At 61.9% G+C, this 22,387-nt stretch overlaps 2 protein-coding genes across 5 annotated transcripts in view; one reads left to right on the top strand and one right to left on the bottom strand.

Annotated features, from left to right (window-relative positions):
* The first annotated feature begins 2,445 nt into the window (after positions 1–2,445).
* Positions 2,446–6,773, top strand: IDH2 (isocitrate dehydrogenase (NADP(+)) 2). The gene is made up of 11 exons (XM_056346047.1): positions 2,446–2,604; positions 3,653–3,744; positions 4,120–4,285; positions 4,703–4,863; positions 4,953–5,096; positions 5,216–5,352; positions 5,490–5,641; positions 5,734–5,846; positions 5,920–6,017; positions 6,172–6,264; positions 6,567–6,773. The coding sequence occupies exons 1-11, from the start codon at positions 2,514–2,516 to the stop codon at positions 6,652–6,654; spliced, it is 1,335 nt and encodes a 444-aa protein (XP_056202022.1). The 5' UTR covers positions 2,446–2,513; the 3' UTR covers positions 6,655–6,773.
* Positions 6,774–7,000: 227 nt separating this feature from the next.
* The window catches only part of ZNF710 (zinc finger protein 710), a 33,037-nt gene continuing 17,650 nt past the window's right edge, over positions 7,001–22,387 (bottom strand). The window contains exons 1-5 of one of the 4 annotated variants that reach the window (XM_056346045.1): positions 21,741–21,843; positions 11,156–12,608; positions 9,970–10,161; positions 9,306–9,480; positions 7,001–9,180 (exon numbers count right to left, since the gene is read on the bottom strand). In XM_056346045.1, the coding sequence (XP_056202020.1) occupies positions 9,008–9,180; positions 9,306–9,480; positions 9,970–10,161; positions 11,156–12,580 (1,965 nt within the window). In that variant the 5' untranslated portion in view covers positions 12,581–12,608; positions 21,741–21,843 and the 3' untranslated portion in view covers positions 7,001–9,007. Of the gene's footprint in view, positions 9,181–9,305; positions 9,481–9,969; positions 10,162–11,155; positions 12,609–13,181; positions 16,211–20,430; positions 20,749–21,740; positions 21,844–22,387 lie in introns of those variants that run through there. The other 3 variants (XM_056346043.1, XM_056346046.1, XM_056346044.1) reach the window with 3 other exon arrangements.

Genomic DNA, 22,387 nt, shown 5'->3' with positions numbered 1-22,387 from the left:
GTAGCCGGTGGCTCCAGGTGTCCCTGTGGTGACACACTGGGAGTTGGATGCTGCTGCTGGGTGGGCATTCTGCTGTCCCAGGGTGTGAGGAGCCAGGCAGCAGAAACCGATGGCCTTGGCAGGGGCTGGCCCGTGCTCTGTCACAGAGTGGGGGGCAGCCATGCCCTGGGTACAGAGGGGTAAGCAGGGCAGGGGGCTGTGTCATGGATCTGAGCTGGGTAGGGGACATAGCTATGCTCCAGCAGGCAGGGCCCCCCCCCCCCCAGCCCCAGAGCAGAGCTGCCAGCCCAGCTGCAGCAGCAGTGACAGCCCTCCCCCAGAGCCAGTGTCATGGCCACCAACCTGCCAGTGGGCACTGGGCCAGGTGGGGTCCCAGGCAGGGGTCCCAGGGTCAGCCAGCCACGGCCCTGCATCCCCCTGCCCGTGTGTCCTTCCAGTGCGGCCACGCAGTGTGCAGTTTACATCCCTTCTCCCGTTCCTGAGAGCTGCCATCTGCCCGCTTGGACCACCAAGCCCCTCGGCAGCCCAGCTGCTCCGCCTGACGTTGCACCGTGTCCCCAGAGCAGCTGTGCCACCTTGGCTCGTGCGGCACGGGCAGCACTTGGCCGTGCCACTGGCACACACACAGCGGCTCTGCTGCAGGCAGCTGCCTGCTCTGTGCACCCCTGGGCCTGGGGGGGGGGGAGGCGTGGGGACAGGGTGTGGGGTTGCTGGTTGGACTCCACAGCCTGTGTCATCCCTGGCCCACGTCACAGCCCCCCAGCCCGCAGGCCAGCAGCTCCCAGCAGTGCCAGTGAGGGAGGCCCACGTCTGGGGGCCGTGCACTGCCCCACTGGGCACGCAGCTCCCTTCAGCCCCCCTGGTGCCCCCCTCCCGGGGCAGACGTGGGGCTGCCTGCAGGCAGCGGTGCACGCTTGGACAGACACCACCACCCCCCTCCAGGTCCTTGCTCATTCTCGGGCAGGGGTCTTGGTGTCCCTCCCAACCTGCTGGACACGTCACTCCCCAGAGGCCCCAGCTGTCCACAGCCAGCCCCTAGGGACCCTCCTGGGGCCAGCCGCGCTCGGGGGAAGCTGGTTTGGCAGCAGCCTGGGGCGTGTGGATTGGGCTCCGGCCAGGGATGGACTTCTTTGTTTGAAGGCAGCCCTTCCCTGGGACAGTGCCACATGGCCGCTCTCATCAGCGCCAGCAGAGCCTGTGCTCCGTGGGGGGACAGCCGCCGCGCTGGCGTGACCTCGTCCCTGCAAGAGCCGCGGTCACTGGGTGGCTCTGACCGCGGGGCCGGGCTGAGGGCAGCTGGGGGGCCAGCGCTGCGGGCCGAGCACAGCTGGGCAGCCCCCCCCGGGGCACTGTGCTGAGGGGGCAACTCCACCCACTGCCCGGCTGTGGGGCAGCCCCAGCTGTGCTGGCCATGCGGCTGCAGGGCTGCTGGCAGGACTGGGCGCCACAGGGAGGGCAGTAGGAGCGGGGATGCCCAGGACCCCAGCACTGCTGGGGAGCAGTGGGTGTCAGCCCCCCCTTACTGCTGGCAGCCCCGCAGGCTTCTGCTCTGGTTAATGTTAAAGCCAGGCAGACGTCAGCCTGCCCAGCCCTGCCTCCCCCAGCCCCTCTGCCTGGGCCCGCAGCTCCAGCAGGACTGTTTTTCCTCCCAGAGCGGGATCTGCCCGTCCCCTGTGGCTAAAAAAAGCCATCGGCTTGGCCCACGCAGAGGGACAGCAAACCTCCTGGGCTCAGCAGCTGCCTGGCTCCTGGGCACGTTCTTGGGGTGCCCCTGGGTGGCATCACCCCCCTCCTCCCCATGCTGGGGTCAGGCGAGGAGAAGGTCTGCCAGGGAAATGGCAGCAGCTGCATTTCCCCACAGCCACCCGTCCCGGGGGGTCCCGCGGGGTCCAGCTGCCCTGAGTCACGCGCTGGCAACGTGCAGGATCACTCGCTTCTATGTAGGGAAAGCCTGAGCTGGGTCCAAGGCCTGGCCTCAGCGGGCAGCGTGTCCCCGACCCTGAGGTGCTGGGGGGGGCGATGTCCCTTTGCTCTTTGCTCCTTTCCTAGGAACAGGGACAACCGCAGACCCTCCCGCTCCTCACACCCCACGCCGAGGAGAACCCGGGGGGAGGGGGATGCACGCGGGGGCGGGGGACACGACCTTGCGTGCCCGCCCGACGCCTGCTCCCAGGACCCCGGTGAAAGCTGATTCCGGGCTCGCCGGTCACCTTGTGCTTTGGCACCGGCTGCACCCAGCAAGTGGCATCTCCCCCCCGCCCCCACCCACCCGCGGAACAGGGGGGCACCCTTCCGCCTCGCGACCTCTCGGAGAGCATCACCCCCGTGGGTGTTTTGCGGATGGGGTGCGCTGCGTGATGGGGGGGTGGGGGGGAAGCCGAGGCCCGGGATCCCCACGGGGGGCCCTGCGCAGGGCCCCACGGGGGGGGGCCGGGGCACGCACCGCCCCGGGGCGGAGCGAACCGCGTCCCCGCTCCGCCGCCCCCGGCGCGTCCGCCCCGTCGCGCCCCGCCATGGCCGCCCGCTACCTCCGCGCCGCCCCGGCGCTGAGCCGCCTGGCCCGCTGCCCCCTCCCCGCCGCCTCCGTGGGGCAGCGCCGGCACTGTGAGTGGGGGGTGACCTTGGGGGGGTGGCGGGGGGGGCTCGTGCCCTTGGGGACGGAGAGGGCGGCCGCTCCCGCCCCGAGTGGGGCTTGCACCAGTCCCGGCCCCACCGAGGGGTCTGCACGCTGGGACCGCTCGGGTTTCTGTTTTTTTTTTTTTTCGGGGGGGACGACGGGATTTTGCACCTGGATCCGGCCCCCGGCTTAGAGCCCGTCCCGGGGAGTGGGGGGCTTTGCTCCCGGTGACGGAGGCGCGCGGGGCTTTGCTCCCGGTCCTGGCTCCACGTGGGGGTTTGCAGCCCGACCCTCTGCCGGGTTTAGCCCCCAGGAGGGGGTTTGCTCCCGGTGCCGGTTCCACGTGGGATTTTGCGCCGCGGCTCGCACTGGCTTTGACCCTGGACGAGCTTGTTCCTGGTCCCGGTCTCACGTGAGGTTTTGCCACCCAGCTTGGCACTCAGAAGGGTTTGCTCCTCGTCCCGGTCCCACGTAGAGTTTTGCAGCCTAACTGCACCCAGGTCCCACCCTGGGGGGGGGTTGCCTCTGGTCCAGGTCCCACATGGCATTTTGCAGCCCGACCCACGGCCAGGCTTGGCACCCAGAGGGGTTTGCTCCTGGTCCAGGTCCCGTACAGGGATTTGCAGCCCAGCCTGCATCCAGGTCCAGTGCTGAGAGGCGTTTGCTCCTGGTCCCAGTCCCGGGCTGGGTCTGGCCCAGGAGGGGTTTGCATGCAGTCCTCGTCCGGGTCTCACGTGGGGCTTTGCACCCGGGTCTGCCCTGAGAAGGGTGTGCAGTCCACTGCCACATGAGGGGAGCACCTTGTGTGCACCCTGACCTGCACCCAAGCCCTGCCCCACGCAGGGTTGGCATCATGAACTGGCCTAAATCCCAGAGGGGTTTGCACCCCGACTTGCACCCATTCCTGCACGGGTGGCACCTGACCCCTGCCCAGCGGGGCCTCGTGGTCCCCACGGGACATCTCCTGGCCCCACGCCAGGGTGCAGAGCTGTGGGGCTGGCTGTGCGCCCCTAACGCCATGCCACCACTCCCCAGATGCCGACAAGCGGATCAAGGTGGCCAACCCGGTGGTGGAGATGGACGGAGATGAGATGACACGGATCATCTGGGCCTTCATCAAGGAGAAGGTAACGGGGGTCCCGCCTGGCGCACAGGCGGCTGGCGCACCAGTGGAGCTGGCGGGTGTTGTAGAGGGGAACAGGTGGCTGTTGTACAGGGGAAGGGCAGTCCCTGTGCGCTGCCCTCCCTGTCCCTCCATCCGTCCTCTGTCTGCCCGTCCGTCCTCTGTCCGCCCGTCCGTCCTCTGTCAGTCAGGAAGCAGGTGGCGAAGTCAGCACAGCTTCCGGCAGGACCTGGAAGTGGGGAGGTCCCAGGCAGGGGGGACTGTCCTGAGCAGGGGGGACCGTCCCGAGCAGGCAGCCGTGGCTGGGCTCAGGGCTGGGGCTGTTCCCTGGGCACCCCACACTGTCCCCCTGCTCTGATGCTTTCCCGGGACCCCCCAGCTCATCCTGCCCAACGTGGACGTCCAGCTGAAGTATTTTGACCTGGGTCTGCCACACCGGGACAAGACAGACGATCAGGTCACCATCGACTCGGCGCTGGCCACCCAGAAGTACAGCGTGGCTGTGAAGTGTGCCACCATCACGCCGGATGAAGCCAGGGTGGAAGGTGGGCAGGGGGTGAGGGGCCACGGTGGGGGTGGTGCTGGCAGCCCCGTGGGGTGCTGAGCCCCCCGTGTGTGCCCAGCCTTGCCGGGTCAGCAGTGCCTCCCCCCCAGCTGGCTCAGGTTTCTGGTGCATCAGGGGCTGCACTGCTGCCTGGGCTGGGGGCCCCCTCACCACCCTGGGGTGCTCGGGGTGCTGTGGGGACCCCACAGGTGCAGGGCTGGGGACAGACTGGCCTCTGCCCAGTGCCAGTCACGAGCCCGTGGTGGCTGCCCCTTTCCTTGGCTGGCCGGGCAGTGGCACTCTGGCAGCAGCCCATGGCACGGAGGAGCGGAGGCGGGCAAGCAGGGGCTGGGGTGACTGCTGGGGCTGTGCCTGGCCGGGGGGTGTCCCTCGGGGGCCTCACCTCTGTGTGCTACAGAGTTTAAGCTGAAGAAGATGTGGAAGAGCCCCAATGGCACCATCCGAAACATCCTGGGGGGGACGGTTTTCCGGGAGCCCATCATCTGCAAGAACATCCCCCGCCTGGTGCCTGGCTGGACCAAGCCCATCACCATCGGCAGGCATGCCCATGGCGACCAGGTGAGCCCCCTGCAGCGGCTGCCTGCGGCGTGGGGGTGTCTGGCAGCTCCTGTCAGACCCTGCCCAACCCTCTGCCCTGCCCCTTGCAGTACAAAGCCACCGACTTTGTGGTGGGCAAGTCCGGCACGTTCAAGATGGTCTTCACACCGAAGGATGGCAGCGGGGTGAAGGAGTGGGAGGTGTACAACTTCCCCGGCGGCGGCGTGGGCATGGGCATGTACAACACGGATGAGGTAACAGGGTGGGCTGGGGGCAGCAGGAGAGGTGGAGCAGCATGACCTGCCATCTATGGTGGACCTGGCCAGGCTGGTGGGACAGGGGTCCCACAGGGGTCTGTGCATTTCCCTTGCAGTCCATCTCGGGCTTTGCTCACAGCTGCTTCCAGTACGCCATTCAGAAGAAGTGGCCTCTCTACATGAGCACCAAGAACACCATCCTCAAAGCCTACGATGGGCGCTTCAAAGACATCTTCCAGGAGATCTTCGATAAGTATGGACTTGGCGGAGCTCAGGCTGGGGCAGAGATGCCTGGGCGAGGCTGGCTGCCCCTCCTGGGCGGGGCATTGCCCAGGGGTGACACTGGGACTCGGCCAGGTACGGCTGACGCTCCCCTCCCTGGGCTCCCAGGCACTACAAGACAGAGTTTGACAAGCTGAAGATCTGGTACGAGCACCGGCTCATCGATGACATGGTGGCCCAGGTGCTGAAGTCCTCTGGCGGCTTTGTCTGGGCATGCAAGAACTATGATGGGGACGTCCAGTCAGACATCCTGGCCCAAGGTGGGGTGGTGGGAGAGTGTGGTGTGGGGCAGGTTAGGGTGGGCTGCATGCACCCCCCCTCCCAGGGCCACCCTGACCTCGTCCTGCCACAGGCTTTGGCTCCCTGGGGCTGATGACCTCTGTCCTGGTGTGTCCGGACGGGAAGACCATCGAGGCTGAGGCAGCCCACGGTACCGTCACCCGCCACTACCGGGAGCATCAGAAGGTGGGTGCCCTATGTTGGCGGTGAGCTGCCCGCGTGCTGCCCGCCCCAGGCACTGAGCGCTCTCTCCATTCAGGGACGACCCACCAGCACGAACCCCATCGCCAGCATCTTCGCCTGGACGCGTGGCCTGGAGCACCGGGGCAAGCTGGACAGTAACCCGGAGCTCATCAAGTGAGCAGGGTTTGGGTACCCCAGGGTGGGGGGTGTTGCCAGCAGCCACCCCTGGTGCCAACCACCCCGGCCGCAGCAGTGCCGGGGTCCACAGCACAGGGTGCCGGTGAGGTGCTGGCTTTGCTAGAGCCGTGTGCTGTCCTGCTGTCCCCAGGTTTGCTCAGACGCTGGAGAAGGTCTGCATAGAAACGGTGGAGAGCGGGACAATGACGAAGGACCTCGCTGGCTGCATCCATGGTCTCGCCAAGTACGTGTGGCTCCCGGGGCGGAGCAGTGAGGGGGAGCCGCTTGCCACGATGGCAGGCTGGCCATGCAGGGTGGCCGCTGGCCTCCAGACTGTCCCTGGGGACTTGGGGTGTCTATTTACAGCTCGTGGGGTCGGGCTGTGCCTGTGGCTGGGCAGGGGCCACGTCCCGCGCCCAGGGCAGTGCTGCCAGCCCCAGCTCTGCCCTGCAGCCAGGCTGGCTGCTGCCTGTGGTGGGAGTGGGCAGGGTACCCCCCTCCAAGGCTGTGGGACCCCTCCAGCCCCTCTCTGTCCTCCCCCTGCAGTGTGAAGCTGAATGAGCACTTTGTGAACACCACTGACTTCCTCGACGCCATCAAGAACAACTTGGACAAGGCCCTGGGCAAACAGTAGTGGGACGGCAGGGCGGGGGGCACCCATCCCTGGTGTCACCCAGATGGATGGGGACCCGCCCCCACTGCTGGCTCACCGACACGGCTCAGGAACAGTTGGAATAATTTTTATAAGCAGTTTTCTTACGAGTGTTTTTAAAGCCTTTCTAGCAGGGTTGTGTAGGAACTGGGGAGGGGGGGGAACTGGGGTGGGGGGCTGTTCCACACCGATCCATGTACCCTCCCACCTCGTGGTGCCAGCAGCCATTAAACACCTCACCGGCCAGCGGCATGTGGTGGTGGCACGGCTCTCGTGGCGTGGGCATGGGGGGGAGGTGGGGGGGCAGCCACAGGAGGCAGCCAGCAGCTAAAGAATATGCATTTATTAGAATTATTGCTAAACAACTCTTCAAACCAAGGAGATAAAAAAAAAACCAACCAAAACACAGTAGGGCTTTGCACAAGGGGTGGCTGAATGCTCTGTGTATGCGGGGGGGGGGGGGGGGGCATGCCAGCATGAGGGGCTGCTGGCACGAGACCCCCCACCTCCCCACCTCATCCCACAGGGCAAAGCCTGGTACCACAGCTGCCTCCTGGCAGTGGTGAAGGTCCCCTGGGCTCGGCCTCGCCTGGCATGGAGGGGGGGGACATGCGTCGCAGCTTTTTGGTAACGGGACTGAGGTAGCGTGTGTGGGGGCTGTGGGGAGGGGGCAGCACTGCCGCAGGGCAGGAGGGGGCCTGGGCTGGCACACTGCAGCCAGCTCCATCCTGCCCCGAGGCTAGAGGAAAGGGAAGTTGGTGCTGGGGGCACGGAGGGCTGAGTGGTGCCACCCCCCCAGAGCCAGCCTGGGGCTTTTGGGGATGGGGTAGATGTGCCCTGCCCTGGGGAGCATGGTAGGACCTGCGCTGTCCCAGACCCTGTGCCAGTGGACCCCAGGTCCTGGGCTTGCTGCAGCCTCCCAGGGGGTACTGGTGCCCGCCTGGCACCGGGCACGTGTGGGGAGTGATGCTGTGGGAGCTGCCCACCCCCTGCCCCACAGCAGGGAGGGAGGAGAGCCAGGGTGGTGGTCCCAGACCCACTGCTGCCCCAGCTACTTTCTCCCCCCCAGCACAGCACCCTGGGAGCAGAGGGTGCAAACCCACATCACTGCCTGCCAAAGCCTTTTCCTGAGCCCCAAAGCAGCCGGGGGGTGGGGGGGTGGGGGGACGTCAAGGAGGGGGCACTGGCAGCACAGAGAGTGGCTGTGGTTCGTTAGTGCTTGGCTGCCCCACGGGTGGTGGGACCCTGCTCTGGTCCTCAACCCCTTCCCCCCCGCACAGCATCACCGCTCCCTGGGCACAGACCACACACGTTACACAGGTTTACAAAGCACATTGGTTGAAGGAAATAACTCGGTGAAAAGATAAATCCAACCACGCGGCACATCTGAAAAAAATAAATTACTTTCAAAATACCATCATTTGCTCAAGTTGAGCAGGGTTTGCCTTCCTTTAAATACACAGCTCGCTACAGTTGCTCTATACCCAGAGCTGCTGCTTCCTCTGAGCTTTGCCATTAGTTTGTAAGAAAATATTCTGTTTTGTATGTGCCCCGTGGCCTCGCGCAGGCTGCCACAGCTTCGCCCGTGCCAGCTTGCAGCCAGTGCCAGAGCAAGCGGGACAGCTCTCGCCTGCCCGGGAGACTGGGAAGGGCAAGAAACACAAACCCACCTCCTCCCGCGGGCTGAGGGGCTTCTGCCCCACGGGGCGCTTGGGGGGAGCAGGGGGCTGGCCGGGCTGCAGCCCCAGCACAGCCGTGGGGGAGGACCCAGGAGGTAGAATAATTAGTAATGCTCATCATCTTCTGGGACGTGCCTTCCCCTGCCTGCAGCTTCAAGTGCCCCGGACACTGAAGTGCAGGCGAGGGCGAAGACAGGGGCAAGGTCCTGACGTGCCACCGCGTGGTGGGGCAGGCGGGGCGGGTGGGCAGGAGTGGAGCCAGGGGAGCTCAGTGCCGGGCAGGAGAGCTGCAGGCAGCCGGTGCATAGCTCCGCGCTCCCTCTCCAGGGGTGGTGGAAGGGGTCCAGAGGGAAGGACCCCAGCGATGGCGAGAGCTCCACTGAGGCTCTGCAAGGGTCTGGCAGCGGCCTGGAGCCCAGCATGCCCATGGCAGGCAGCGACGGCTCCTCTGTGCCACCTCCAGCTTCTGCTCCCGCCTTCACCCCAGCAAAGGTTTCTGGACATCCCTCTTTTCTCCTTCACCAAGCTTAGCTGGAGCCCCCCCTCCTCTCCGGGGGCGGTGCTGCAGGTCTGGCTGGGTGCCGCAGCCCCCCGGCAGCAGCTCCTCTTACCACACAAAGTTCACGCAGGCCCCCACCAGCTTCCTCCAGCCTCGGCTACAACATGTTGTAGTATGCCATCTCCTTCATGGCCTGCTCAGTCAGGGCATGCTCATCCGGAGGGTTGCCCACCCCCCCGTAGCCATAAGAGTTCTCCTCTTCGAAGTCATCCATCTCCTGCTGCCCATCCAGCTCGGCGTGGTCAGCCCCGGCCAGGTCCATCATGGGATCTAGGATTCAGCACAGGGACAACCAATGAAGGTCCAGGTCCAACAGCACCTCTGTCACTCCACAGGCAGCTCCCATGTGGAGCCCAAAGCTCCCCAGGAGCTCCAGCTCTGCTGGAGCCACCTACCTTGGCTGTCCAGGCTGATGTCCATCACCCCGTGCTTGACCTTCATGTGCCGGCTCAGGTTGCCCTTCAGGTTGAACTTGCTGGAGCAGTAGGGACACTTGAAGGGCTTGCTCCCCGCATGCAGGTGCATGTGGCCCAGCAGGTTGTACATGCGGTTGAAGGACTTCCCGCAGACCTGTGGGCAGCGTTCCTGGGGTCAGTGAGGGCTCTCCCGCGGCCGCCCCCGGCAAAGGGAATCAGCCGGTGCAGCTGTAGGGCTTTTCAGAGCAGACCTTCCCCCGGGGTCCCCCCCACTGCTCCCAGCAACTTCCAAGGGTATGGGGGCTGCCTCCCTCCTCCCCCTCTGCAGTGGGAGGCCTCAGGGATGCTGTGCTGGTGTCACTGGAAGCTCCAGCACTGATCAGAGAGAACCGTCCTTCCCTACTAGCGGCGCCCATGCCCTGCCCGCAGCAGCTGCTCCCCGCTGCGCAGCTCTGAGCAATGCATCCGGACCAGCTGTTTGCCTGAGCGAACAGAGGGAGGCATCACAAAACTGCTTTCCTGTGACCGAGGACTCAACCCAGCCTGGCCAGGTTTCTGCGGGAGCACAGGGCACCAGGACCTGTGCTAACCCCTATCCCAGATCTGCCAAATCCCCCCCCCCCCCCCGCATCCCTGACGGTACCTTGCATTTGAACGGCTTCACCGGTGAGTGCACAATCATGTGGGTCTTGAGCGTCTGCTTCTGCACAAACGTCTTGAAGCAGATGTGACACTGGTAGGGACGGACGCTGGTGTGGATCAGCATGTGCCGCTTCATGTTGGCTTGCAGGGTAAACTCCCGCCCGCACACCTCGCACTTGAACTCCTTCACACCCTGCAAGGCGTCAGGACAGCCGTGGGCAGAGGGCAGAGCAGCAGCAGGCAGGGCTCTGCCTGCAGCGGCGGGGGCCAGCACACAGCGCTCAGGGCCTCCCAACAGACCTGGCAGGAGCAGTGCTGGGCACAGTGCAGCGCAGGGACCTGCGCCCCTCAAGGGGCATGGGTGAACTGAGCTGAACCCTTCCTGCTCCCCGCTCCTTCTGTGAGCACAGAGTGGGCACTACCAAGAGCCTGGGGCCATCCCTGCGCTGCCCGGGGGGTGTGTGTGTGGTAATTACCCCTGCCGGGTCCCGCAGCGGGCAGGATCCTGCCTCACCCCCAGACACCATCTTCTCACCCACCCTGGAAATGCATTTACACTTGGAAAAACTGGTATCGGGTCAGTGCCACTGGAGCGAGAGCAGCTCCACAAAGCAATGCCCATGGGTAGGAGCTGGCTGGGGAGCACGGCTGCCGGACGGCAGCAGACTTGGCGTGGGGTATGTTCGAGAGCCCTGCCCGAGCCCAGCAGCGTGTGGGAGGTGGGCTGCAGGGAGCGTGGCCAGACCCGCTCTAAGCAGAGCTGTGAGACCCGGCTCCGCTCTCCTGCTCAGGCCAACTGCTCCCCCTTGAAAGAACGCCCTGAGAAAGGGCAAACCCCTCTTTCACAGCCCGCCGGGAGGGGCCGTGGCAGCATGTGGCCAGGGTCCCCCAAGTCATCCTGCTGCAGCAGCAGGTCTGAGGACCCCCTCCCTGAGGGTGGCAACCTCCAGGAAGAAAGGAGGCTGGACAGCCTTGGGGACCCTGCCCGTAACGATGCATTTTCACTGCTAATTAATGACCCCTAGCAAATGCCAACCACCTCTGCCCACCCGCACCACCCGTCTCCCAGGGCTGGTCAGGACTCTGGGGCACCAGGACACCCCTCTCGCCCAACACCCACATCCAGAGCTGGCACATCTCCTCCAAGCATGGCAAGGGCAGCATCCCATGGATGCCCCGGCCCCTACCTTGTGCGTGAGGGAGTGCTGCTTGAGGTGGTGGATCTGGCTGAACTCCATCCCACACTCGGTGCAGACGAAAGGCCGGACGTTCTGGTGCTTCAGCATGTGGTTCTGCAGCTGGCTGCGGTAGTGGAAGGACTTGCTGCACTCCAAGCACTGGTACAGCGTGGGGCCCTGGTGCGTGGAGAGGTGCCGCTTCAGCTGGGTGAGCGTGGAGAAGTCCAGCCCGCACTCCACACAGACGTGGCAGCGGCCGCTCTCATGCTTCACCTCGTGTGCCTTCAGCTCGCTGGGGTAGGCGAAGCCCCGGCCGCAGAAGCGGCAGCTGTAGGGCTTGATGTCGGTGTGCAGCAGCATGTGCCGCTTCAGGTGGCTGGTCTGGGTGAAAGCCTTGCTGCACACCTCACACTTGTGGGGCCGTGTGCCCTGGTGGGTCAGCAGGTGGGTCTGCAGGTGACTGGGCTGCTTGAAGAGCTTGTTGCAGTGGGGGCAGGAGTGGGGCTTGATGCCGTTGTGGCCCAGGATGTGGGTCACCAGGTTGTACTTGGAGGTGTAGGACTTCTCACACATGCGGCACTGCCAGCGCTTCTGGCGGTCCCCAGCTTCCACCAGGTAGGAGTCATCGATCTGCACGTTGATGTCCAGTCGGTCCAGCTGTGCCTTCTTGTTGCGCTCGCTGGTGGCACCAGTCGCCTCCGCCTCCAGCTCCCCTGGCTCCTGCCAGGCGAAGCCCTGCTCGCTCTTCACCTGCTCGGGGGATGCTGGTGCAGGGGCTTCTGCCTCGCTGGGGGATGGGGCGCCTGCCTCAAAGGCGCACTCAGTCCGCAGGTCCCCCGCGGTGGCACCATCTGCTGCACCAGTGCTCCTGAGGTGACGCTCTGTGCCCTCCAGCTCCTGGTGTGCATGCCGGCGCAGGTGCCGCAGGCGCCGGGGTTTCCTGCCAAAGGTGCCGAGGTCGATCATCTTCACGGCGCTGCTCTGCACCGTCTGCTCCTGGCTGGGGTCCTGGAGGTCGGACTGGTGGCTGCGCTGCTGCTCGCCCTCTTCGTCCCCAGGGATGGACACTTCATACAGCACGTCATCCTCCACCTCTGCCTTCTCACACTTGACCTTGGGCACCAGCCTCACCGGAGGCCTCTTTCTCCTCCGGGCATGCTTCTCCAGGGAAGACTCTGCCTCCAAGGCATCCTCGTCCTGCCCATCCCCTGGCACCTGCCCCTCACCCTCCAGCCGGCACTCACCCTCCGGCTCCCCAGGCTCCACCGCAGCAGTGTCCGGCAGCTCCCCTCCCAGCCCCGGGAAGAAGCCCGAGGGGCTGACTGTGGCCCCAAGCAGCTCATTCTCAGACACCAAGCCCAGAACCGCAGCCTGCGCCAGGGACAGCACCACCACCGCGTCCGTCTGGGTCCCGCACTCAGTGAAGCGATCCATCTCTCGCCGCCTGCCTACGCTGTCATGGCTGGGGAGGGAGAGAGAGAGATGGCTGTTACCCCCCCTGGCACCCCTGCCACCACACAGCTGCTGGGGACACCACTCCACAAAGGACTCGTTCAGCTGTCACCCATTTCCTTATCACCATCCCCAGTGACCCCCAGACCAACACAGGTGTTGCCAGCATGGGTCGCCAGCACCCCAGGGTGTGGAGCAGCGTGGCCATGGTGATCTCAGTTGCTGGTGGATCAGGGAGCCAGGATGAAGGGGGGGATGGCTCTGCATCCGCTATCAACATTTCTGTCTGCACTATTGAACCCCGAGACTGAGGTCTGGCTCCTCGCATGCCCCAGAGCTCCGTGGCAGTGACTCCCAGGGACAGGCACCCATGCAGTTTGCAGGACCAGTCAAGAAAGCTGAACATGCCACTCTGTGCTCCTTGGGGGAGGGAGAAGCAGCAGCAAAGGGCACAGGGAGCTCGAGGAACCAAACCTCAAACCTTTCTCATTGGGAGCACGTAGAAAAGTGGTCAAGCTGCCATGCTCACAAGCCCAAGCGAGGCACATGTTAGAGGCTCCGCTTGGCTCGGCCGGTGGCTCACCTGCGGGGGTCCAAGCATCACCGCAGCGTGGGAGGCAGGTCGGGTCTGGGTGCGCTGGCCCGAGGCAGACAGCACTGGTGCCCTGCGAACCCCCTTGCTGCTCTGACCCACCCAGCCCTGTGACAGCCAGGCTCCAGCTTCACCTTCCCTGCCTGGCCCACCCCTCTGGTCTCACAGCCCCCTCATTGCCATGGCAAGCGCCTCCTCTCCCCTTTGCTTTTATTAACGCCTTTCAGCAGCGCCCTTTTGTCCCAGCAATAAGCACGCCAGGCTCCAGCAGTATTTCGTCAGGTTTTATAAGTGGCTTGTTTCCCTTTTTCCTGCCTCCCTCCCCCTGCAGCACTACTGACCAGCACAGCCTGCTCAGGGTTACGAAGTCACTTTTCAGAAGGGGGCTACGGAGTCAGTTAAAATCCCTGCAAAAGCCACAGTCCTCCTAGTGCAAACAGAGCAGCAGCCAATGCCCCCTAAAGCTGAGAAAGTCTGAGTCTTCTCCCATGCACCACCGCCCCCCCGCCCAAGGTGCCCCACGAGCATCTGTGCCCGTGCCAGCACACGGTGCCCAAGTTACACAGGGAAGAGGTGCAGGACATGGGCAGGTCAGAGCAGGATGACCCAACACTAATGCCACCCTGGGGCACATGACAAATGGACCACAACCGATTTATCCCCACTCAGACACTTGGGACCCAGAGACATATCCCCACCACCCTCTGGGAGAGCTCCTGACAGGATCCTGCAGGACTCCAGTCCCAACCTCGTGCTATTTAACTATCCCATCCCATTTCAGGAAGGAAGTCAGATCACTGCTCGGGGATGACACACAGAGCGATGCTCACTTGCGTGGGGAGGAGTGTACTGCCACACTGCGTGCTGGCACCACAAGATCCCCCGAGCAAATAAACCTGACAGACATGAAGGGAGACCACAAGGAGAAGGACGAGAGCACAGATGAGGTCACAGAGGTGGCTGCAGGGCGCAAGGCAGCCGCCCGGACCTGCAAACGATGCAGAACCTCCAGCAACTGAGGTGGGTGGCTGGCAGAGGCGTGCCAGAGCCGACCAGAGAGGCAGCACAAGGAGCCACTCCAGTGCTGCTGTTCACTGCATCTGATGCTGGTTACTGTGGAGCTCATGTGGGAGCAACACACTGTGCCGGCCAGGCTGGGAAGTACAGACCTGGAAGGTCACGTAGGCACACCCAGCTTTGACTGGAAGGACAAGCTGCCTGCAGTGGAGAAGCGAGGAGAGTATGTCTGCCTAGGGCAGTGCACCAGGAGATAGCAGCAACGCCAGCAATATCACCTGTGGGACCACAGCAAACGCACAGGGGCTACAGTTTCAGTGGCAAAAGTCAAACAAGCAGAAAACTCGACGCTCACATCGTGCCTACAAGCGGTCACCGCTGGCCTCACCCAGCAGCTCCTGGGCCACGGGTGCTGGGTCTGCAGCAGCACCAGGTGTGGGGCACCCTGGGGATGGCAGTCCTGCTCTTGAGCCTGGGACAAACTCGTGCCAGACCCACAAGCTCCCTGTGTCCTGGCGGTCTCCAGGGACCCACCAGCCTGGAGAGCGGGGCACAGTTCCATGAGCCCTTCTGAAGTCAGTGTTCCACACCGGGCAGACGGAGCCTGCACCCGTCCCACCAGCACCAGCCCTGTCTGGAGAGCCCAGGGGCGGCAGGCCAGCAATCTGAGGAATTGCTGCCATAAACAACCTGGGAATCTGGGATAGCAAAACAACAGAGAAGCTGCTGCACAGAGGAGCGTGGGGCAGGCACCACCATGCCTCGGGAATGCTGTTTTGTCACCCATACCCAGATCCCTCCGGTCAGCGTCTGCAGGTTCCTTGGCTATTCAGGCTGGGAAACAGGGAGAGAAGACCAGCAGACAAAGCAAAACAGTGACAGAGAGATGCAATGGCGCAGGCAGGCACCCACTGGTGAACTGGGGAAAGACGCACAGGCTGCCAAAACACTCCCTTCAGCTGGAGGGTAGTTTATCTGTTTAGTTTTGTAAGGATTAGAAAACACTTTAGGAACATGCTCATGTTCAGCTCGCTTGTGCCCAGGGGCCCCGACAGCCCTGTACCCACCCCAGAGAGGCTGGGGCAGGGTCCTGGAGGGATGCAGAGCCTGGAGCAGCGGTGCCCGACACTCCCAGGCTGAGCCAACCCAGGACCCCCGTCGACAGGGTGCAGCATCGGGCCCCCAGCAGCCTCCCCCACAGCCCTGGGGCGGCCGGCGAGGATGGGCAGGGAGGCGCTTGGAGAGCCGCCACCAGATGAAAGCGAGGAGGCCGCCGCTTCCTCCTGCGGTGAGGAATGTTCTCCTAAATATAATTATTTCTGCAGATACAACAAAGAGAAATCCTATGGGGGAGGTAAAACAGGAATAAACTCTAAACCAGATTATGTTGCGGTCCCGGGAGCACCTGCACGGCGTGAGAAGCCATCCTGGGCTAAATAACCGCTCTCTCCAAGCAGAAAACCCCTGCTTTATCAGGTTATCGTCCCCATGGTTCTCACTGTGGCACCCACATGGCTTCCATGCTGTGTCCCACCAGCCAGGCCAGGTACAGGCTGCAGGGACAAGTGCTGGCCGGAGCACATCAGCCTCTCCACTGCAGGCAAAGCCACAGGCAGCTGCCTCCTCCTGCTGGTTCCTGTACAGTCCCCGTGAGTGTGGCCTGCACGTCCTCTCACACCGCCTCTGTGCTCACCAAAGCACCGGGCCACAGTGCACACATCCCTCTGGGGAAGGGGAAGTGATGGGGAAGGGGAGAAGAACTGGCATGAAAAGAGGAAGGGCCGGAGAAGGGGAGAGACACTGACTACGCGGGATCTGCTGCCTGCAGGATCAGCACCCGGGGTTCAGGTCCTTCCTTTGCATCCCCCCCGTGTGCTGCTGGATCCAGCCCCAGGGTCAGGGTCACCCACCCCACAGCTCAGCACGTGGCGTGCCAGAGCAGAGGGGATGCTCAGGGTTGGGAGATGGGCAGTGGGCTCTGGTACCCACGGTGATGCCACTGTCCCCAAGCTCCAGCACCCTCCGGCCACGGCCCTTGCCTGAGCAGGAGGAAGGTCCCAGCCGAGCATCCCTGCCTGCCTGGGCATCCCTTCCCAGGGAGCGCCAGGAGGGAGACAGGCTGTGCAGAGCCAGCAGCCAGAGACTGGGCCTGGGGGGGGGGCAGCCAGAAATGGAGGCGAGACAAGGGGGTCGGCTTCTGGACCTTGCACCCCCAGCCCCCGGCGCAGAACGGGTAGAGAGGAGATGGAGGAGGATGGGGGGGGGAGAAGGAAGAGGATGGGGGGGGGGGGGGAGGAGGAGGAAGAGGATGGGGAGGAGAGGTGGGAAGGGGAGTGCGGAGGCAGCGAAACAAAGCGAGGAGCGGGGGAGGGCGGCGGCGGGAGGAGGAGGAGGAGGAGGAGGGGTGGGAGGAAGGATGGGGAGAAAGCAGCAGAGGAAGAGGGAGCAGGCAGGGAGGCAGCTGCTGGCACGCACAGCCCAGTCCCGCGGCCACCCCTGGCCAGCCAGGACCCCCTTCCCGGGGAGGCCCCCGGGGGGCTCAGGCTGACCGATCCCGCAGCCCATCGCCCGGGCAGCCGTGGTGCAAGGGCAGATTGCCATCCTCCTCCTCCTGTGCCCCCAACCCGGGCTCAGCCACCGCTGCCCCGTGGAGCATCCCTGCGGGGAGCAGAGCTGCCAGGGAAAACAACCCAACACAACGCACCCCCGCACCACCATCCCTGCCAGCCTGCAAGGGCTGGAGAGAATTCCCACTTCCCAGCTCCCGCTTCCCCAGCCGGCAGCGTGCCCACCCTGCCCTGCCAGCCCCCATGGGTGCCCGCCGGGGGCTCAGATGACAGGCAGTGCAGAGCCGGGGCTCTGGGGTGGCCAAGGTGAGCAGCACTGCTGCCTTTGGGGGTCTGCAAATGGAATCCTTGCTGGAACTGAGGAAGCTGAAACCAAGAGCCTGCTCCCTGGGGTCTCAGCCTGGAGAGGGGAGCTGGGGTGCCTTCACTCTGCCCTGGCGAGAGGAGCTGGAGGAGGCTGGGAAGCAGGGAAGGCCACCTGACTTGGGTTTGGATTTTGCTTTCCTCCTTGGTTTGGGGCACAGTTTCTATTTCCACATGCACTGCATGTTTCTTCCAGTCAAGATCTCGCTTTTCCCAAGGATTTCTCTGCAGCCGCCTACACAGGATAAGAAACACCCAGATGCCCGCAGTGGCGGGTTGTTACCCCAGCTCCTGGGGCAGGGGGGGCACCGCCGGATCCTGCTCCTCATGGCATGTGCCACTAAGTGCCATGCAAGGGCAAAGCAAGGGCAACACAGACCTGGACAGCCCCGCAGCCAGCTGGCAGCCTCAGGGACAGGAGAGGGGAGAAGGGACAGGAGATGGGACCCAACTATTCCCTCTAAGCCTTCAGCGCTACAGAGGGGTCAGCCGAACTCCCCAGCACAGCTCGAGGCCTCTGTCCCCAAGTACGAGCACCACAAGACACAGAAGCTGAAAGAATCATACACTCACATATCCTCCCAAGACCAGCACTGATGTTTTAAGAACAACCACCCTAAACCAGAGGCTTTTAGAAGAAAGCAAATTGTGCGTTCCTACTCCGAGGCACTCTGAGAAAGGGGACGAACTCTGCTCCTCTGGGCCCTCAGCATGAAAATAAGAGCCTTGTGTTACACAAATCACTCTTTGCACTTCTCTCTATCGAATGAGTGAGCCCTGGTACATGAGAAACGAAGCTTTGCTATTCAAGAGAGCGAGGCCACAACAGCTCGCAGAGCTGCAGCTGCACAAACACTGCAGGGAGAGAAGTGGGGAACAGGACAGATGCTTTTGTTTCACTTCTCACTCTCACTTCCCTGTTCACCCTTCTCGGGTCTTGCAGAGTGGGCTGGAAACGCTGTTTCCCAACACTCTGGGAAGTACGGTTAGGTCATGTATTTCAACTCCCCCAGGAAACACCCTGACACCCCTGAGGGTGCAAAGCGCTGCCCAAACCTCTGCTCTCCAGGGAGCCGCTTGTAATCTTGATCAAGAAGCCAAAGCAGTGGCCCCAGGGGGCCTCAGGTCCAGTGCCAGACCGAGCACAGACCTGCCACAGCCAGTCCCATGTGAGGCAATCGCTCCCAGGTGAAGCAAGGTGATGCAAGCCTGGGGCCGAAGCACAGAGCATCCAGGCACTGGGCAGAGGCTCACGCAGCGCCTGCATGCCTGAATCCAAACCCCAGCCAGAGATCTCAGCCCCCTGAGAAGTCCCAGAGAGATCCCCATGCAGGAGCCTTCCACAGCCCTGACAGGGCAGTGACCAGGCTGCTGGGAGAGCTGAGGGCTGGGGACCGCTGCCCCTGCTTTCACCCTCCCAGGCACATGACCAGGGCAGCGCAGCGGAGGGAACTCGCCCCAGCAGCACCCGCTCAGCCCTGACCCACCTCAGCTGCACAAGAAGGGGCAGCGGGAAGGAAAACAAACATTAATGCACTGTCCCTCCTGGTACTGATAAAATGCCACCAGCTGAGCCCTTACAAAGACATCCCTCCAGGGCTGGGCATTTGGGAGCTGCAGCACCGGGCACACCGGGAAGACTGGCAGGCAGGACGACACAGACAGGATTCTGGCAGCCCATCCTGGCAAGGCAACAGTCCCAGTGTTGCTCCAGCACCAGGAGCTGTAGGGATGCTTTAACAAGTAAACTCCATCCCTCTGTGGAAAAGGAGACTATTAACTAGCTCTACAAAGGGCTGCACTGCCTTGATAGTGCCGCTAATAAATAAGCAAACCCTGGCCAGAGAGCATGACATGCTGGCTCCTCTGCCCGAGGGGGAGGTGGGCTTTGGGCATGCCACCCAAGAGGCAAGATGGCAGGTTGAGGGTAAGAGGAGGAGCCAGGCAAATCCCACTTTCCCCCATGATCCACCCCATGAAGAGTGAACGATGCCAAGCTGAACATTAAACCAATCCCCCCACCGCTTCCCACCTCGGTCCTTGAAACACCTCTTCTCCTGCCTTCATGCCCACCGCTCCACATGCTCCTTCACTAGCCTCTCTTTCTGCAATTGAGTTTCTCACACAATCCAAGATCTGCCTTTCTTTTCCATACGCACAAATTGAACGAACTTTTCAGTAGCTACTAATCATTCCACAGCTGGATTTGGTGGAAAGCTCTGTGCCACACTGGCTGGCAGCGTCCTGCTCCCCTTGGATGGTGGAAGACACTTGTGCAGGAGCTATGTTGCAGACTTCTCGTTGTGACCCTGTTATTTCTCCCTCCCATCATGTGGCTCTGTACCAGGTGTGAGCCGCTTGCCTTTTAAGCCTTTTCCCATTCCATCTCTCCTTGCTTGCCAACAAACAACTGCACCAGCAATGACAAATTTCATCACCCCATTTTTCAACAAATTCACAACTTTTCAGGGAAAAAAAAATTCTATGCAGAAGTCTGCTACTACACTGATTTCTCCAAATTTCTTTTCTGAGCACACCCGTGCCTTGCCAATACCCAGCAGCAATGGAGCAGCTCTGGCAAGGCACTTCCGTCTGTGCTCACCCCATCCTGCCCTTCAGTTGTCCCTTCTCTGGGAGCAAAGTCCATATTTCTTTCGCTACACACAGTGCCGAGATCCATTTTTGAGGAAGAGTTGCGAGTATCGCTGTAAAAAGGCACAAGCATGGTAGTGCTGCGGGCTGGAGTCCCAGCTCTGCTGCGGGTACCAATTTTTTTAAATACTCCTGGTTTTGTGGTATCACAATTTCTGCAGCTTCCCTGGCTCCCTGTCCCCAGCCTGAGGGGACAGGCCCTTCTGCCAGGTGCCATGCCAGACACTGCTGGGGAGCGGGTCTGTTCTCCCACAGCTCTGCTCTGTCTGTACCTTTACACCTCTTCACACCTGGCTTTCCTAATCCCCTTTGCCAACTACTGCGTTGGGTGTTCAGCTCATCCCTCTGTCCCACCACTCAGATCAGAAAAAGAGAAAATAAATCAAACTTATCTTAATATTGTTCTCAGTAGGAACACAAGAGCAACTTGCCTTCCTCCCCAGATCCCAACCATGGCTGTACCTCACCGGTTTTCGCTCAGACTCTGCCATCCCTGCCCGCACACCGTAGCTGGGAACTGAACCCTCCTCTGGGCTCAGAGCAAACCCCTTGGTCGAGGTTTAGGTGCTCTCCAGCTTGTTTGCCGATGGAGACACTCGCCCACCTGCCCCCCTCCCGCACATGGAGTTACACAAACGCACTCGTTGGCATCCCCTCCGACAGCCGCATGTGCCGTGCTCCTGGTCCCCCTCATCCGTGTCCCCCGGCCACCGCTGGGGTCCCTGCTCCGGTGCTCGTGGGAAGGTCGCACCCAGGGCCGGCAGCAGTGGCTCCTGTCCCTGCTCCTCTGGGGGTTGTGAAATTCGGGTTTCTTTCAGCATTTCTCCTCCCACTCCTGGGAGGTTTTTGTCTCGCTGCAATCTCTCTTCTTCTCCTGTCTTTTTCAACACAGCTGGGAAGAGTCAGGCTCTGCCCCGGCATATCCCTGCGGCTCCTGCCCGCCCCAGCCCCGGCCACCTCCTCCACACTCACCTCCTGGTCTTTAAGCACTTAAAATAGTTGGATTTTCTAAAAAAATAGAAGTAAAATTCACATAAGGAAGTGAAAGCTATTTACCTCTCTTCCTTCATCTTTAACCCCTCATCTCTCACATGGGGCCTCTTACAGCAGACAGGTCCCCTCCTGTAGCCCAACAGCCTCTTCATCCACCACTGCATTTCTAGCTGGATTCCAGATTTCCCAGCCACTGCACTAGACTAAGAACCATCCATCTCTGGACACATTTCTCTTTCCTTTGCTGTTTTAACTCCCTTGGTTTCACCCAGCCGCTCCCAAGCGGCTCCCCTGTCTCACACCACCATCCCCTCCACCAGTGCCTGGTGCAGCTGAGCCACAACAGACGCCGATGCAGCAGCTCTGAAAATGAGACTCTTGGTAATCCTGAGCCTAAAAAAAAAAATAAAATTATGTCTGGTTCATGAAAACCTCACCTGTGCACACAAACAAGGTTTGCCTGCAATATCCTAGGTCCAACAGGAGCAAGCAGAGTAAAAGGACCAGCCGCTCCCACAAGGCGCCATCGTGGCTGAAGTCCCACCAAAAGTGCGCAGCAAGGGTCCACAGCTCCTGACTCACGCAGTGCTTGTACCCCCTGCTGAGGGGTCAGCTATGGCAAAGCCCCTTGTTTTCCATCGGGCTCCTCCTCAATCACCCCTCTCTCCCATTCCTTTACATCAGCCCCAGAGGCAGCAGGGTGAGTAGTGCAACCACCAACCTTCACCCAACCCTTCCTGCAGGAAAGGGAGTCAAGGGCAAACCAAAAATGTTTGAGATTTACCTTTCGCAGCCTTTCTGAGGAACAGTGACCCTTCCTTGCCCAGAACACAACACCCCTCCTTGCTACCAGCCACTGCCCCATGTTATCTCTGCTCCATCAGAGAGTAAGTGCCGACACATGAGCGGGTGCCAGGGCCCAGCTGGTACCAGCAGCAGCTTATCTCATCTAACTCACCTTCGCACCTGTATTTGGCATTACAGGCTGTGTGACAAACCCAGCAGCAATCCAGGAGGGCCTCTAGGACTTGTTCCCAGCAGAAAGAAACTCAGTGGTGCAACCTGAGCAATGCAATCGAGAGCAGTTGCCCTAAATAAGCTCCTCAGCTTTAAACCTGTGCAGCGGCAAGTGCCTGGGGCTGTAGGAGCTGCACCCTATACACCTAACTGGTGGGCTCCCACCCTGCAAGAGGTGCTGTCAGGGCTGGGAGGGTGCGGGACCCCCATTGCAGAACCCTTTGTGTGATCCCCCCCAGCCGCCCTGCCCTGCTGCAGGCTGCCCTGCAGACAGTGCGGCAGAGGTGCTGTGCAAAGCCCCAGGAGTGCTGGAGTCAAGTCTGAGCATAAATTGGGGCTAAAAATGACCTGGTGAAGTTGGGCACATGGGAGTGATCTTATCGGAGTGGAGATCCGATAAGGTGGGGGGAGGAGGTGTTAAAGCTTTTCAATACTTTTAAACAGGCTGATCAACAGTTCTGTAATATTTGTGAGAATACCTTTGATTTTATTTTTCTTCCTTTCTTAAAAGAAGCTTTCATTTAAATTTAATAAAGGAAAAAATCAGTCTTTCATCTTTCTCGTGGGTTTCACATAAAGCTACTCAAA

The sequence above is a fragment of the Falco biarmicus genome, chromosome 7 (genome assembly GCF_023638135.1).
Source record: "Falco biarmicus isolate bFalBia1 chromosome 7, bFalBia1.pri, whole genome shotgun sequence".
Classification (NCBI taxonomy): domain Eukaryota; kingdom Metazoa; phylum Chordata; class Aves; order Falconiformes; family Falconidae; genus Falco; species Falco biarmicus.
The sequence above is the reverse complement of the archived record's forward strand: the minus strand, read 5'-3'. Positions and strand labels throughout refer to the sequence as shown.